The sequence below is a fragment of the Anoplopoma fimbria genome, unplaced genomic scaffold, assembly GCF_027596085.1.
Source record: "Anoplopoma fimbria isolate UVic2021 breed Golden Eagle Sablefish unplaced genomic scaffold, Afim_UVic_2022 Un_contig_9980_pilon_pilon, whole genome shotgun sequence".
Classification (NCBI taxonomy): Eukaryota; Metazoa; Chordata; class Actinopteri; order Perciformes; family Anoplopomatidae; genus Anoplopoma; species Anoplopoma fimbria.
Genome location: NW_026554233.1, coordinates 5001 through 20868, shown reverse-complemented (window position 1 = coordinate 20868; position 15868 = coordinate 5001). Strand labels below are relative to the sequence as shown.

The window sequence follows — 15868 nt, the reverse complement described above, 5'->3', positions numbered from 1 at the left end:
TTCTTACTTCCTAAACATAAACATATATATATATATTTTTTACCAACTTAGGGTTTCAACTTTAGTTTCTCTTCATTATTTATTTGAATAATCAATAATGAGTGAATTTAGTCGACAAAATGTTTGAAAATAGAGAACAAATACTCCAAGAAGCCAAAGTGATGTCAACTATTCAAATGGCTGCTTTTGTCCGAACAACCAATAAAATAATAAAACAGAAAAAGGCAGCAAATCCTCACATGTGAGAAGCTGGAATAAAGTTGTTTGCTTTGATAATCGACTCAAACTGTTCTTCTGAATGACTCAAAGATTAATCGAGTAATTCGAGCATTAAACCAGAGACAAACACTGAATCTGAGTTTGGATCATTTAGCTCCATACAAATCAATAACTTGCCCATCCATTGAAATCCTTTATTACCAAAACTATTGAATCCATAAATCTCCATAAAAAAACAGGACTTTATACTTTCTTTCTGTAATTTGACACGTTGATTCTGTGAAAATGATCAAATGTGTTAAAAATGTGAGTTCTCCTTTTGGTTTATGTCGCAAATAAATGAAGAATCTGTTCTGCAGTCGTTGTTCTTGCAGGATTATTAGTCTGCTACCTGTGAGAATATAGCATCGAGCTGAAATAACACTGGAATAAAAGCCCCAAACCCACCCACCCTTAAAATCCTCCCGTCCACTTTGCACATTGGGATAAATGGTGAAACTTGTAGCAGTAATACCCCTCTCCTTTCACACAGCCGGCTCCCTGCTGCACCACCTCCAGCCCGGGCTGCCCCCGAAGCCTCTCTGCTGGGGCTCTTTCTCCACGAACAAAAAACAAAAAAGCCTCCTGAACGGGAACAAAAAGTACAAAAGTGACCACGTTTTCTCCTCCCAGTCCTCCCAGTGCCCCCCACCAGTCCTCCCAGTCCCCCTTCTCCTGCAGAATAACCCCTTAAAATGGGAATATTAGGACGTCAATCTCTGGGCCCTGTGTGCCTTTGTCTTTGCTGAGTGCCCGGCTCTGCCTACCACACACCTTTTGTCCCACAAATCCAATAAGGCCCATTATTCCTCTCTCCCTGGCCCGGCTGCAGCTCGCTCATCGGGGGTGTTTTAGGTGCCTAATCGCGTCCTTTTTAAAGGACCTCAAATGGAGAATAACTTCCTCCTTTCAGGTCTCCTGGCACCGGGACAAAGGGTTCCTGTGGCCCGGCCTCCTCCTCCAGCAGCTCGGCCTCCTCCAAATGTTGCCTCCGTGCATGTGACCCCACATGGGAGCCATAATTATTGGATTATTATTCTTACTTTAGTAAGAGAGGGAAACGTGAAAACCCAAAATATATATATATATATATAGGACACAATCATTTTTCCTTTTTCCTCATTTCTCTGATTTATTTGAATAGATGTGAAATAGACTAAAACAATTCTCCAAAAAAACACTTTAAAGGCAATCTCTCCATAGTCTAAAAAAAAAAAAGTTACCATGTTAAAAACAAAACATTTTCTTTCTTATAAAAATGCAGGTTTGTGCGTAATCCCCCCAGTCAGTGCCAAACTGGAGCACCAATTATTGCTGCAAATGTCACCCAAACTGTGACTGTGTGTCACATTACAGCCATTATATAAACTGTTCTCTGAGGAGAAGTTAACACACTTTGTGGGCTGACTGAAAAATGTAAGAGCTCCATTAATAATAATAATAATATTAATAATAATAACAATAAAAAAAGAGCCACTAGTTGTGTTCGAGGCTACCATGCCCGGATCCCCTGGCATGGTGTGACCCCCGTCCCTTGGTGGGTGGGGGCCTGCGTGGCGTTCATGTTCATAAAGGTGTTGGAGGAGCTGGAGGCCGGGAGGGTGGGGATGCTGGTGTAGGTGCAGCTGTAGTTGGTGTTGTAAGCAGGGCTGCTGTAGGTGTAGGCAGGGTATCCGTTATACCCATACGGGTTGGACCCATATGGAGAAGCAGTGGTGGTGCCATAGCTCTGACCTCCACCCAGACAAGGCTTCCCATCACGCACCAGCACCGGCACCGCCACCCGTCTGGGTGGAGGAGGAGGGTGGGGGTGAGGGTGGTGTTGACCTCCACCTCCAGCCGCCTCCAGACTCTTGTCCTGCCGCTGCCTCTTGCACTTGTAGCGGCGGTTCTGGAACCAGATCTTCACCTGGTTGGAGGTGAGCTTCAGGGTGGAGGCCAGGTGTTCCCTCTCCGGAGCCGACAGGTAACGCTGCTGCTTGAAGCGACGCTCCAGCTCGAACACCTGGGCCTGCGAGAAGAGCACCCGGGGCCTCCGCCGGCTCCGAGGCTTCTGCACCGGCCGCTCAGAGGCTCCCCTGCCGGCCTCCGAGGCCTCATCCCGGGACACCAAGGCGCAGCTCTCTGGGGGGGTCGAGGAGTGGGGGGAAGTCACATATAAGAAGAATAAATCCCTCAAATGTTGAATATTATCTATATACACTTCAATAAATATATAATGTATCATTATTTATAATATATATATATATATTATTATTATTATTATAAGAAGTCACATATAAGAAGAATAAATCCCTCAAATGTTGAATATTATCTCCCATATATATTCTTCAATAAATATATAATGTATCATTATTTATAATATATATATATAATTATTATTATTATTATTATTATTATTATTATTATTAATTATTATCCCCCAAGTCACATATAAGAAGAATAAATCACTCAAATGTTGAATATTATCTATATACACTTCAATAAATATATAATGTATCATTATTTATAATATATATATATAATAATTATTATTATTATTATTATTATTATTATTATTATTATTATTATAAGAAGTCACATATAAGAAGAATAAATCCCTCAAATGTTGAATATTATCTATATACACTTCAATAAATATATAATGTATCATTATTTATAATATATATATATATTATTATTATTATTATTATTATTATAGAAGTCACATATAAGAAGAATAAATCCCTCAAATGTTGAATATTATCTCCCAGAATATTCACCACTTCAATAAATATATAATGTATCATTATTTATATAATATTATTATTATTATTATTATTATAAGAAGTCACATATAAGAAGAATAAATCCCTCAAATGTTGAATATTATCTCCCAGAATATTATGATTATTCACCACTTCATTATTCAATATATATATATGTATCATTATTATAAGAATCACATATAAGAAGAATAAATCCCTCAAATGTTGAATATTATTCCCAGAATAACATAAATATATAATTTATCATTATTATAATATATATATATAATTATTATTATTATATTATAATCACATATAATAAGAATAAATCCCTCAAATGTTGAATATTATCTCCCAGAATATTATTCAAATAAATATATAATGTATCATTATTTATAATATATATATATAATTATTATTATTATAAGAAGTCACATATAAGAAGAATAAATCCCTCAAATGTTGAATATTATCTCCCAGAATATTATGATTATTCACCACTTCATTACACTTATAATATAATATATTATGTATCATTATTTATAATATATATATATAATTATTATTATTATTATTATAAGAAGTCACATATAAGAAGAATAAATCCCTCAAATGTTGAATATTATCTCCCAGAATATTATGATAATTCACCACTTCATTACACTTAATAAATATATAATGTATTATTATTTATAATATTATTATATATAATTATTATTATTATTATTATTATTATTATAAGAAGTCACATATAAGAAGAATAAATCCCTCAAATGTTGAATATTATCTCCCAGAATATTATGATTATTCACCACTTCAATTCAAAATATATAATGTATCATTATTTATAATATATATATATATTATTATTATTATTATTATAATTATTATTATTATAAGAAGTCACATATAAGAAGAATAAATCCCTCAAATGTTGAATATTATCTCCCAGAATATTATAATATATAATGTATCATTATTTATAATATATATATATATATATATTATTATTATTATAATAAGAACAAATAACTAGAATAGTTATGATGTTAATACAACTTTAACAATAATTATACAAATAATAAAAATAAGTATAATGATATACTTAATTAATTTAATCCGAATAATAATAATAATGATACAAATTATTATTATTATTAGAACAACACTTACGATATATATTTATAATAATGATACATTATTATAAATATATAATGTATCATTATTTATAATATATATATATAATTATTATTATTATAAGAACAACAATATAAGATAACTAGAATAGTTATGATGTTAATACAACTTTAACAATAATTATAATGTATCAAATAATAAAAATAAGTATAGATGATGATAGTCATTATACTTAATTTACTTAATTTAATAATAATAATAATAATGATACAAATTATATTATTATTATTAGAACAACACTTACGATATATATTTATAATAATGATACATTATTATAAATATATAATGTATCATTATTTTTAAATGATGCATTATACTTATAATGTCAATGATACTAGTAATGATACTCATCATAATATGAATAATAACAATAAATAAAAGTTGAACAAGAAGAAAAATAATAATAAAATACCAACAAAAAAAAACACCCACTGCAGAGACAAAACATTTTTCTTTGTGTGATTTAAAAAAAAAAAAAGTCCTATAAATAAAATACAAAATCTTTTAGCCACAATAATCATGACAAAAAGCTCTGATATTATTATGAAAACGACATCATAAATATATAAAACACCAGAACACATAGAACAATATTATAAAATACAAACTTCAGGTAGTTTATGTGTGTTATGAGTCATGATAGAAGGCCGTGTCTGGCCGTGTTTATCGGCTATACTTCGCGGTGTCATTTCTTTTACAAACCTCTTTAAACTAATTGCTGGTTTATGGTCCACACATCATAACAAGAGTCCGTGTTTGACATGTCCAGACTTTACTGGATCCGTCTTTATAGCTCTTTATTATGGGATGATATATATATATAGAGAGAGAAAATATATTATATATATTTATTAAATAGGATTTGTTTTTGTTTTTGGAGTTGCAATTTTTCCAAAACTTATATTTATAGATAAAGCTGGGTTTAATATTTGAGGTCATTTTAAGTGATTTTACTGAATAATAAGAGCTGCATGGATTATTATTATTATTATTTAATTTTAGAAATTATACTAAACATATTTAACTTTTTTCCTCCCTTGTTGGCTCACATTGTGTCTGACGCTACTACTATATTAATATTTACAACAAATTATTTTATTTTAAAGATTAATTAAACAAAGCAGCGTAACAGAGGAAACTATACTGGAATAATAAGAGCTGCATGGATTATTATTTTTTTTTAGAAATGATACTAAACATATTTAACTTTTTTTCCCCTTGTTGGCTCACATTGTGTCTGACGCTACTACTATATTAATATTTATTACAAATTATTTTATTTTAAAGATTAATTAAACAAAGCAGCCTAACAGAGGAAACTATACTGGAATAATAAGAGCTGCATGGATTATTATTATTATTATTTTTTTAGAAATGATACTAAACATATTTAACTTTTTTTCCTCTTGTTGGCTCACATTGTGTCTGACGCTACTACTATATTAATATTTATTACAAATTATTTTATTTTAAAGATTAATTAAACAAAGCAGCCTAACAGAGGAAACTATACTGGAATAATAAGAGCTGCATGGATTATTATTATGATTATTTAATTTTAGAAATTATACTAAACATATTTTAACATTGTGTCTGACGCTACTGATATATTAATATTTACTACAAATTATTTTATTTTAAAGATTAATTAAACAAAGCAGCGTAACAGAGGAAACTTTACTGGAATAATAAGAGCTGCATGGATTATTATTATTATTATTTAATTTTAAAATGATACTAAACATATTTAACTTTTTTCCTCCCTTGTTGGCTCACATTGTGTCTGACGCTGCTACTATATTAATATTTATTTCAAATTATTTTATTTTAAAGATTAATTAAACAAAGCAGCCTAACAGAGGATACTATACTGGAATAATAAGAGCTGCATGGATTATTATTTCTTTTAGAAATGATACTAAACATATTTAACTTTTTTAGAAATGATACTAAACATATTTAACTTTTTTCCCCCCTTGTTGGCTCACATTGTGTCTGACGCTGCTACTATATTAATATTTACAACAAATTATTTTATTTTAAAGATTAATTAAACAAAGCAGCCTAACAGAGGAAACTTTTCTGCCACCTTGCCGTGAGAGCAGTCCGGGTTCAGGGTCCAGATGAAGCATGCAGATTATTTACAGCCACTGAAAATATCCAAATTAACTGCTTCTATTTATATATTATTCATTTATGTGAAATGATGGTTGTAATTCTTCCTTTGTGGCCTTTTCAACTCACTGCTCTCCTGGTCCAGCTCTGCGGCCTCCAGCTTGGCTCCCTGCAGGCCCCGGTGGACGTACAGGTCCGGGGACATGCTGGTCTCTCCTCGGTCCTCCTCTCGACCTGCCAGTGCGTTGAGGTAGGCCAGGTTGTCCTCTCCATCCGAGAAGGGAGGACTGTCCCGGGCGAGCATGCAGGACGGCGGGGTTTGGAAACGCCGCCTCTGAGGAAGAGGAGGAGGAGGAGGAGGAGGAGGAGGAGAACCGGTGAGCTGGTGCCTGAGGGCTCGGTGCTGGAGCTCCAAGGACCCGGCCTCCTGCTGCTGCTGCTGCTCCAGCTGCTCCAGCTTGAGGATATCCTTGACAGAAAACGGGGTGGAGGTGGAGGTGGAGGTGAGTGGACTCTGCAGCATCATGTCATCCAGCTCACCGAGGAAATGAAGCCCTCCGAGTAACATGCACGCCTCTTCTCCTGGCTTCCACTCTTCTTTCCTAACAAATGTTTCAGCTTAGGAGCCTCTTCTTTAAGCCTCTGGAATCCCTCATCGCCGTGAAACATTGGGTATTAGTCCATGTGCATGCAGGTTCCCCTCTCTGACAGATATAATGTCGGGCTTTGTGAGCAGAGTTTGGACCGGAGCCTCCTCTGGTGTCAGGGGGAGGGGTGTGTGAAATGGAAAGTGCGTGCAGGGAGGCATTTGGAAGTTCCAGAGAAGGAGGGAAGGTGGGGCGTATGTGACGTATGTTCACGTCCTGTGGACTGTGAACATGGTGGACATCCAGAACATAACCCTCCACTCACTCTCCTGCCCTGAATCCACCCAGCAGCCTATATTTACGCACACGTTTTGCCACAAGAAGCAAGTTACAAGCCTCAGTCACTGCAAACATGTGACCTATATCTTTACCCTTTTCTTTTATAAAGTGTTTAAACTTGTAACTTGTTTTCTTCAGGTCAGAACACCAGTATCTGTGTTGGTTCGTGCGTAAATCTGTGCGTCCTTTTTGGAGAGGAGCACCAATGCTGGGAGAACGGTGGCACTCCAAGGTCAACAGGTCAAGGGGGGGGTAGCCAGGAACCTTTTGGCTACTGTGGTTTAACTTCATCCAAATAGTTGGACTCCAAAAAGTGGTGCTGGCCATTATTACGCAGAGCACATACTTGGCGTTTTATGAGATGGAGAGGTTTGAGTAACTTTTTTTTATGTCTTAAACTGGTCGAAATTGATTAATTTGTGTGTTTTACTATTACCTTACATCAGCATAGCAACCAAAGCCCTGATCTAAAAAAAAAAAAAATGCACTTTTGCTCTGAGTGATCTCCTCTGAAGATGCCACCGTGAAGCTGAGGTTTGTTTAAATTCTTCCCAAAAGTTTTATGTTTGCTCTTAGGTTTAGAGGAGATTCCAAAGTTTCCAAAGAACTCTGTGCAACAGAGATATACAACAGCAGTTTCCCCCATTTTATGTACTAGTGGAGTCACTGGATGCCTTCCTGAGGTTTGGATACTTCACTCTTCCCTCCACCAGCAAAACTCAGATAAGGATTCATTTGTAACTTTTAAATGTAAGGTGGAGATTTAAGGGTTCAGGAGGTTAAACGGTGTTGTTCTCACCCTTTACTGCTAAACAGGTAGCTTCTCTAACCTCCTCATGATGTTTGATTCCACCCTCCTGTAGGCCGCCGGCTGCTCTCTGTGTGTCTCCGTCCTCTTTATCTCGGGTGTTGTATTAATAACCTCCCTGCACCGATAACAAGCGCCCCCGGGGCAATTAAGATTCCTCCAGGAAAAACTGACTGACGTTTCTAGCCAGAAGTAATCTGCTCCTATCAGCTCCCCTTTCCGTTTTGCAGCAGGACCCCCCACCTCCTCCTCCACCCTGTCACCCCGCTGCCTCCTGTGTTTTTTGTTTTTTTCTTAAAACCAACAGAAAAGTTCTCAAAAAAGTCTGATTTTAGAAAATTTGTTAGAAAAATACAAATATTTTACATTTTCACGTGATTCATTTTTCATTTCCTGCGATTTATTGAAAAAAAATCATGTCTAGTTGAATAATATTGTTTAATGAGCCACTTTAATGTCACATTAATACTGATATATACATAATAGTATTCATAATTTAACAGTTATTATGATAAAGGTGCTACATGAACTCTTATTGTTTGACCATTTCAGTCAAGCATTAGTTAATGGGACCAATACAACTTTCTATTTATTATAAATAGAATTTAAAAAACACAAATTGTCACATTTTATTTTTATTGAAATGCAGGATCGTGTTTAAGAAAATTCTGGATGTTTGATTTTAAGGCATCGGTTTGCACAGAATACTTTAAAGCGCTCAAGAAAATGTCTAAAGGAAGAATAATTATGGATGCATTGGGAGGATAATCTGTTTCCTTTGTAGTTTGAATTTTTGTGTATGGCTTAACATGTGCATGTTTCTCACATTACTGTTATTATTTTTAAGTAACTGTTATTGACAGACCATCTATTTTTCTTTATGTTCTGAGATATATATAATAGAGTTGTGTTTTTCTACCACGAACGGAACAAATGATGTTGTTTCAAAGCATTCTCCACACTTCTTCTTCACACACTGATTCTGAGTCTGCTAAAAATCGATTCATAAATTCAGATTTCAAGTTTCTGTGTCTGTAATAACAGAATTTAAACTCCTCTTTACACAATTAAACACCCCAAACATTCCCAGAAATATGACATGTGACGACCATGGTGTCCTCAGTGATGCCTCTCTGTGTTCAAGAATTTCAATATATGAAATATAATATTTAATTCTAAAATCAAAGTCACAGGTTAATACGAAACATTTCTTCCTGCTTTAAAGGCTGCAGAGCTTGATCATTAAAAGATTCTCTCAGACTGATGTTGATGAAGTAGGTTTTCAGTAGAATAAGCACCTAAACTGACATTTTCTGGGGTTAAAAGGTCATTGCAGCCTTCAATACTTTTATTCTGAAATTGCTGATTCCTGTCATCTTCAGTGTCTTTATATCGGACACTTTTTTTCATCTAACAATTCATGCCGAAAACAGAGGAAATTGTTTTGTTGTCCATAACTGGATTCTCCGTCCTTTAGCTCTGCAGCGACATCACGTAACATTAGTTTGGTTCTCTTAAGTTCTGTTTACAACATTCTGCACAACGGAGAAACCTACTTTAAAGCCTTCTGTCAGGCTTTAGAAACTGTTTTCCTTGTCAAAAAGAGCAAAAACCATGGCTGCCTTATAGGCTTAGGGCCCCTCAAACACCTCGGGCCCCCAAACAGAGTGGAAATATGAACTCCATTAGTCATTTCTTTGCCTTTTTTAATTATCATATTGTACTAAAGCTCAATCTAGGCCCTAAATGCTCCAATTTTACAAACTGGGGGGTCATTTTAGGGAATAACTTTGTCAAATAAAGTCAAAGTTTTCTCCTAACTGTCAAAAAATATGTGAACAAATCACAAATATGGGGTTTCAAGGACACTATACCACATTTTGAGGGTTTTACAAATATTTTATGGAAGACAAAAATCACTAAATATGTGTCTTTTTTTAAATAAAATGTGGCACGAGTGCAGACCAGGCAGTCTTTAGGGTTTAACAGTTTTCTCTGTGATATCAGAAGTGACTGTAGATTTTCATGCTGTATAGATGTGTCTCTGATCTGGGTCCTGCTCGGGGCCTCTCTGCTGGGTTTCCCCTCCACAGGTAGTTAACGTCCTGATGTGCAGCTCTAAATTCACTCAGATATATGTAAGCTTGTGCCTGTAGACTTCTACATCATCATCATCAGCACTTCCTAGTAAAACGGGGCCAAACAAAGGCCGGGTGGTGTTTAGACTGGAACACGGCCGCCTCCATTTACTTTAAATAAGCATTAAATCCAATGACGCCAGGCTGAGCGCTGTGTTTTCTGTGTGTCAGACGGGGCCAACACTCTTCACCAGCTATTGGAAATAAAATAAAACTGTTTTAGTTTAAGTTAATTGACGGGGACATTTGGTTATTCTGGGACCAGGTTTACAAACTGCAGTTCAGGGATCTCCAAGAGATAGTTGTAACTGTAAACCCGCCAAAATATAGGAAATAAATGCAGCATGTTCCTCTTAATCAGATAAAGGATACCATTTTAAAGTAATGTCACTGTTCATTGATCATTCACTACAACATGATGTCTTATTAAAGAGTCCACAGTGTGATCAGCAGCTCCTATATGGGAGTTCCAGAGGGACTTAATCATGTGGGTGCCATCTACTTTTAATACCTCCCTAAAAAAGGCTGAAACCCTGAAACCTCACCTCACCTGGGACCAGTTCTAACAACAAATCCTCCAAATTCTATAACAAAAAACATTGCTTGTACCTGCCGTTTAGAACAACATGAATTGCAAAGAGCAGCAACACAAGTGATTTCTGATCTGATGCTTCTATCGACAGGTCGACATCATTTGTCTGTGACGTCCAAAACCACAGCTGACAATCTGTTTTATGACGAATAATGTTTTGGTTGAGGTTTAAGCACAAAAATGACTTGTTAGGGTTTTAGGGAACCGTGGTGATTATTGTTTTAATTACCACTTTCTTAAGTTCGTGGTCATGTTTTTAAAAAATCAGAAAAACAAACATGTCGCTGCTGTTATAAAGAAAAACGTGTTTTTGTTGACTCATCCACCACGACTTCCTCCTTCTGCAAACGTTACTCCCAAAACGACATACTGTATATGACCGTTGGAGAGTCCCGGTGACAGGAACGTGTTGTGAAGCGGTTACTTTGTTGGTCGGGTTTGGTAAAAGGAAGTGGACAATTCAAGAACGTTTGTTACGTAACTTAACTTGCGTTCGTAAGTTTAAAAAAGTCAACAAGGGACAGGAACAGAGGTCTCCTGGGTGACTGTCCTGTGTTTGTTTCACTGGCTGATTATGGGACAATGGGTCCATTGCAAAAGGTCCCAAGAGCTCTCCTTTACACATACTTTTATGTTGTTGAGCCTCTCTATGTAGTTGCTTTGTGTCACTTTGTAGTCAATTTGCGTCACTTTGTAGTCAATTTGTAGTCAATTTGTAGTCAATTTGTAGTCAATTTGCTCTCTTTTGTAGTTTGTATGTCTGTTGAGCCTCATCTATTTGTAGTTGCTTTGTGTCACTTTGTAGTCAATTTGCGTCACTTTGTAGTCAATTTGTAGTCAATTTGTAGTCAATTTGTAGTCAATTTGTAGTCAATTTGTAGTTTTGCTTGTTGCTTGTGTCTCTTTGTAGTCAATTTGCGTCTCTTTGTAGTATTGTTGTGTCTGTTTGAAGTTGTTTTGCATCTATTTGTGGTTGCTTGTGTCTCTTTGTAGTTTCATAGTTGATGCAATACTCTTTGAGGTCTCTGCCTCTTTACAGCCGTTTTGGTCTCTTTGTAGTATTTTGCTTCTCTTTGTAGTTGTATTCCTGTGTGGTCATGTTGAATCTCTACCTGATTGTTTCGTATGTCTTTTAATGACATTTTAAAAGTGATGCCACTTTAGGCCTTTGGTCCTTTGGTCCTTTGGTCGGTGGGCCCATTCAGTTGACCCGTCCACTCAACCCGACCTCCTGCCCACTTTGTTGCTCTTAATACTACGGCTACTGACTTCCTCATTTGCTCTTGTCATATTTACTACAGCCACTAGAGGTCGCCGAGATTACTTTCGTAACATGCTGCCTGTACAGACCACTTATAGGCCGTTTTCTGGGGAGGATGAACTAATTTGGCCCTTGGCATTTTTTATTTATTTTGTGTTTTTTTTAGCTGCAAAGACACGAGAGCATAAAAAAGCCAAGTTTTCACTTTTTTGATAATTAGAGGAAGATGCACTCGCTGATTTTTATAATTGTGCCACCAAATCCAACATGGCTTTTTTTTTTTTTAGCTTCTTTTAGCTCATTGTTTTGATTTCATAGCATGACATTTATTAAAGTCTCATGGCTGATACCAACATTGTTTCCAGCAGCAGGAGAAAGCTATGAAAGTATAAAAAAAAACAAATGCTAAAATGAGAGTGAATATTCGACATTCTTAGCATTTTGTTGTGGGTGAACCCCAGGGATCATGACTGGGACCTCTGAGGTTTTGTCTTAATTTATGAAGCCATGCAGGAAAGCTTGTAGAGGACTGTATGTTTGTATGCAACCAAACTGCAGAGTGACACTCAGATAAACGTCCATCAGGAGGAAGGAGGTTGTTCAGCTTACAGCCTCGATGGTGCTGACAGAGCTGGAAGGAAGACTGTGACCTTTGTGGAGCTTCTGTTCGGCTCTTTATCTTTCACACAAACAGAGATAAGTCGGTTAAAATGTCAGTGAAAACTTAGCAGAAGTTTGAAGTGTAAAGGTTATAGCTGAGCCTCTTTTTACTGAAAAAACACAACAATAAAATGAATGTCATTAAAAGATAAAACTTATAAATATTAAAATGCAATTCTAACTTTTTGGTTTCATATATATTTTTAGATATTTAGATAATCCTCAAGTTGCACAATAGGCTTTAAAGTCAGAAGTAACCATTTACTGCATTAAGTATTTATACCAAAATGTAGAAATACTCTTTATAAGTAAAAGTATCTAAATATACTTAAAGTACCGAAAGTAAAATTACTCATTTTGCAAAATGGCCCTTTTCAGAATGATATATATTATTGGATTATAATAATTGACAGATAAATGTACTATCACTTTAATGTTGAAGCTGATGAAGGTACTGTAGCTTAATCATATTGTATCTGTTGATATAAACTAAATGTATCAAATAAATGTAAAAACTACAATATTTCCCTCTGAGATGTATAGTAGAAGTATAAAGTTACATCATGAAATTACTCAAATTGTACTTAAATTCAGGACTTATATATTGAGTTACTTTCCAGTAGTGTCGGAGTATTAATGCCAATACAAGTACATCATTGTTATAATATACAGGTGGGGATTAGTATGATAAACAAAATAAATATACAGTAGAATTAAAATGATTATAGACAGCAGTTTATTTATATTTGAGGACATAATACTCCTTTAGAGTGAGATTATGTTTATTATACTTATCGGTATATTCAATTATATTATATTATATTATATTATATTATATTATATTATATTATATAAGTGTGCAATTCTGATGACATTTTGTCTGGAGGCTAACTTTCCTGTTACTTCAGTTGTGTGTGTGTGTGTGTGTGTGTGTGTGTGTGTGTGTGTGTGTGTGTGTGTGTGTGTGTGTGTGTGTGTGTGTGTGTGTGTGTGTGTGTGTGTGTGTGTGTGTGCTATGAATGGAGGTAACAATAGGAAACGCTACACCTCTTGTCTGCTGTCATTTGCGGCCCGGCGGAGGCGCCAGGCGGCTCTGGATGGTTGGATGGAGAGAGAGGAGAGATAATCTGTGTGTGTGTGTGTGTGTGTGTGTGTGTGTGTGTGTGTGTGTGTGTGTGTGTGTGTGTGTGTGTGTGTGTGTGTGTGTGTGTGTGTGTGTGTGTGTGTGTGTGTGTGTGTGTGTGTGTCTGAAGGAGTGTCAGCAAGCAAGAGAAACACAAACTATTAGGATGTCAAACGTTAGAGAGGAAGAAAACACATGTTCATGTTGTGAAACTAAACAGATAATGAGTAACTCCAGCAACAAAACGAGAACAAACACAGTTTATTATATATATGCAGCTATATGATATAAACAGCACACAGGTGGACATTAAATATATAACGATATGTGCCAGAAAACTATAGATTCCTATAAAGTTTCAGAGTAAAATGAATTATTTTAAACAACCCACTGCAGAATCTTCACTTTGGAATATATATTATATAAATGATATATATTACAATAATAATCTCGTAGTAAATGTATGTATTCCAGAAGCATGTGAAAAGCAAACACAAGACAACTTGCAAAATGAAATACGAGATTTTAAAGCGAATATTGTATTATTTCGCGTTTCAATTTAAAAAAAAAAGTGCGTCCCTTTGCAGATTTTTGTTAAATTGAATAGTATATTGCATTGCGGGGTTTTTTTTAATCATTATTTTCATATTACAAACACATTTTTGTTAAATTGAGAAAAAATAATAATTCTGATTTATAATTTGAACGTTTCGACGCAAATAAAACATTTCTGTGATTCTTCTTTTTATTTAGTCTGTCTGGTCGATTTCCACCAGAATCATCACAGAAATACAACTTTAATTGATCTTTAGGTTTGTTTAAATGTTGTCATTTAATTGCTTTTTTCACACAAATATCTATATATCTATATTTATTTTTATATATATATATATTCTGGGTCACTACATAAAAGCTTTCACATAAAACCGAATGACACCAACATGTCCTTCGATGTGTAATATTTCATTTATTAAATAATATATACTAATAACACGACCTGCCAGAGAATCTCTATCTGTTTAGAAAAAAAACCACATTATTAACTATAAAAGACTCATTTAAAATAAAAGTGAAATGAATAAAAAAAAAACATTTCTAAAGTGACTCCTGGTTCTCTGCTGTGTGTTTAGATAACCAGGCCTGCAGACAGTAATAATAGCTCCATTAGGAGAGAGAAGACGCTATCTCAGTGATCCGCAACGATACGTCCGCTCAGCAGGACGCAACACACACACACACACACACACACACACACACACACACACACACACACACACACACACACACACACACACACACACACACACACACAGTAGCAGAGCTCATTAGTAAATGAAAGACACACATAAACTGTTACTAGTGTCCAACTTTTACGCGCAGCCAAAAAGCGCAAAAAAAAAATCCTCCTCCTCTTCCTCCTCCTCCTCCTCCTCCTCCTCCTCCTCTCCTCCTCCTCCTCCTCCTCCTCCTCCTCCTCCTCCCTCCTCCTCCTCCTCCTCCTCCTCCTCCTCCTCCTCCTCCTCCTCCTCCTCCTCCTCCTCCTCCTCCTCCTCCTCCTCCTCTTCCCTCTTCCTCCTCCTCCTCCTCCTCCTCCTCCTCCTCCTCTCCTCTCCTCCTCCTCCTCCTCCTCCTCCTCCTCCTCCCTCTTCCTCCTTCCTCCTCCTCCTCCCTCCTCCTCCTCCTCCTGCTGATGTACTTGGCTCTCCTCCTCCTCGTTAAAGGTTTGGGACAGGCCTCTATATCTCCTCCACACACACACTTCCTCCTCCTCCTCACTCCTCCTCACTCCACCTCCACACTCCTCTTCCTCCACCTCCTCCACACACCTCCTCCTCGTCCTCCTCCTCCTCCTCCTCCTCCTCTTCCTCCTCCTCCTCTGCTGATGTACTTGGCTCTCATTCAGAACTCCTCGTTAAAGGTTTGGGACAGGCCTCACACACACACTCACACACACATCACACACACACACACACACACACACACACACACACACACACACACACACACACACACACACTTCTTCACACACACTTCACACACTTC

General features: G+C 36.2%; 1 protein-coding gene across 1 annotated transcript; it reads right to left on the bottom strand.

Moving 5' to 3' along the window:
* Nucleotides 1–493: 493 nt before the first annotated feature.
* Nucleotides 494–7090, bottom strand: LOC129117039 (homeobox protein Nkx-2.5-like). Its single transcript, XM_054627623.1, has 2 exons — nt 6447–7090; nt 494–2382 (listed from the first exon to the last, which is right to left on the bottom strand). Exons 1-2 carry the CDS (start codon nt 6883–6885, stop codon nt 1751–1753), a joined length of 1071 nt encoding a protein of 356 aa, XP_054483598.1. The 5' UTR covers nt 6886–7090; the 3' UTR covers nt 494–1750.
* Nucleotides 7091–15868: the final 8778 nt, after the last annotated feature.

Bases quoted from the DNA above. Each gene is read 5' to 3' on its own strand.
- LOC129117039 (XM_054627623.1), bottom strand. From the start codon at position 6,885: ATGTTACTCGGAGGGCTTCATTTCCTCGGTGAGCTGGATGACATGATG. The intron at 2,383-6,446 runs GTGAGTTGAAAA...CGACCCCCCCAG, and splicing joins AGAGCTGGACCAGGAGAGCA to AGAGCTGCGCCTTGGTGTCC.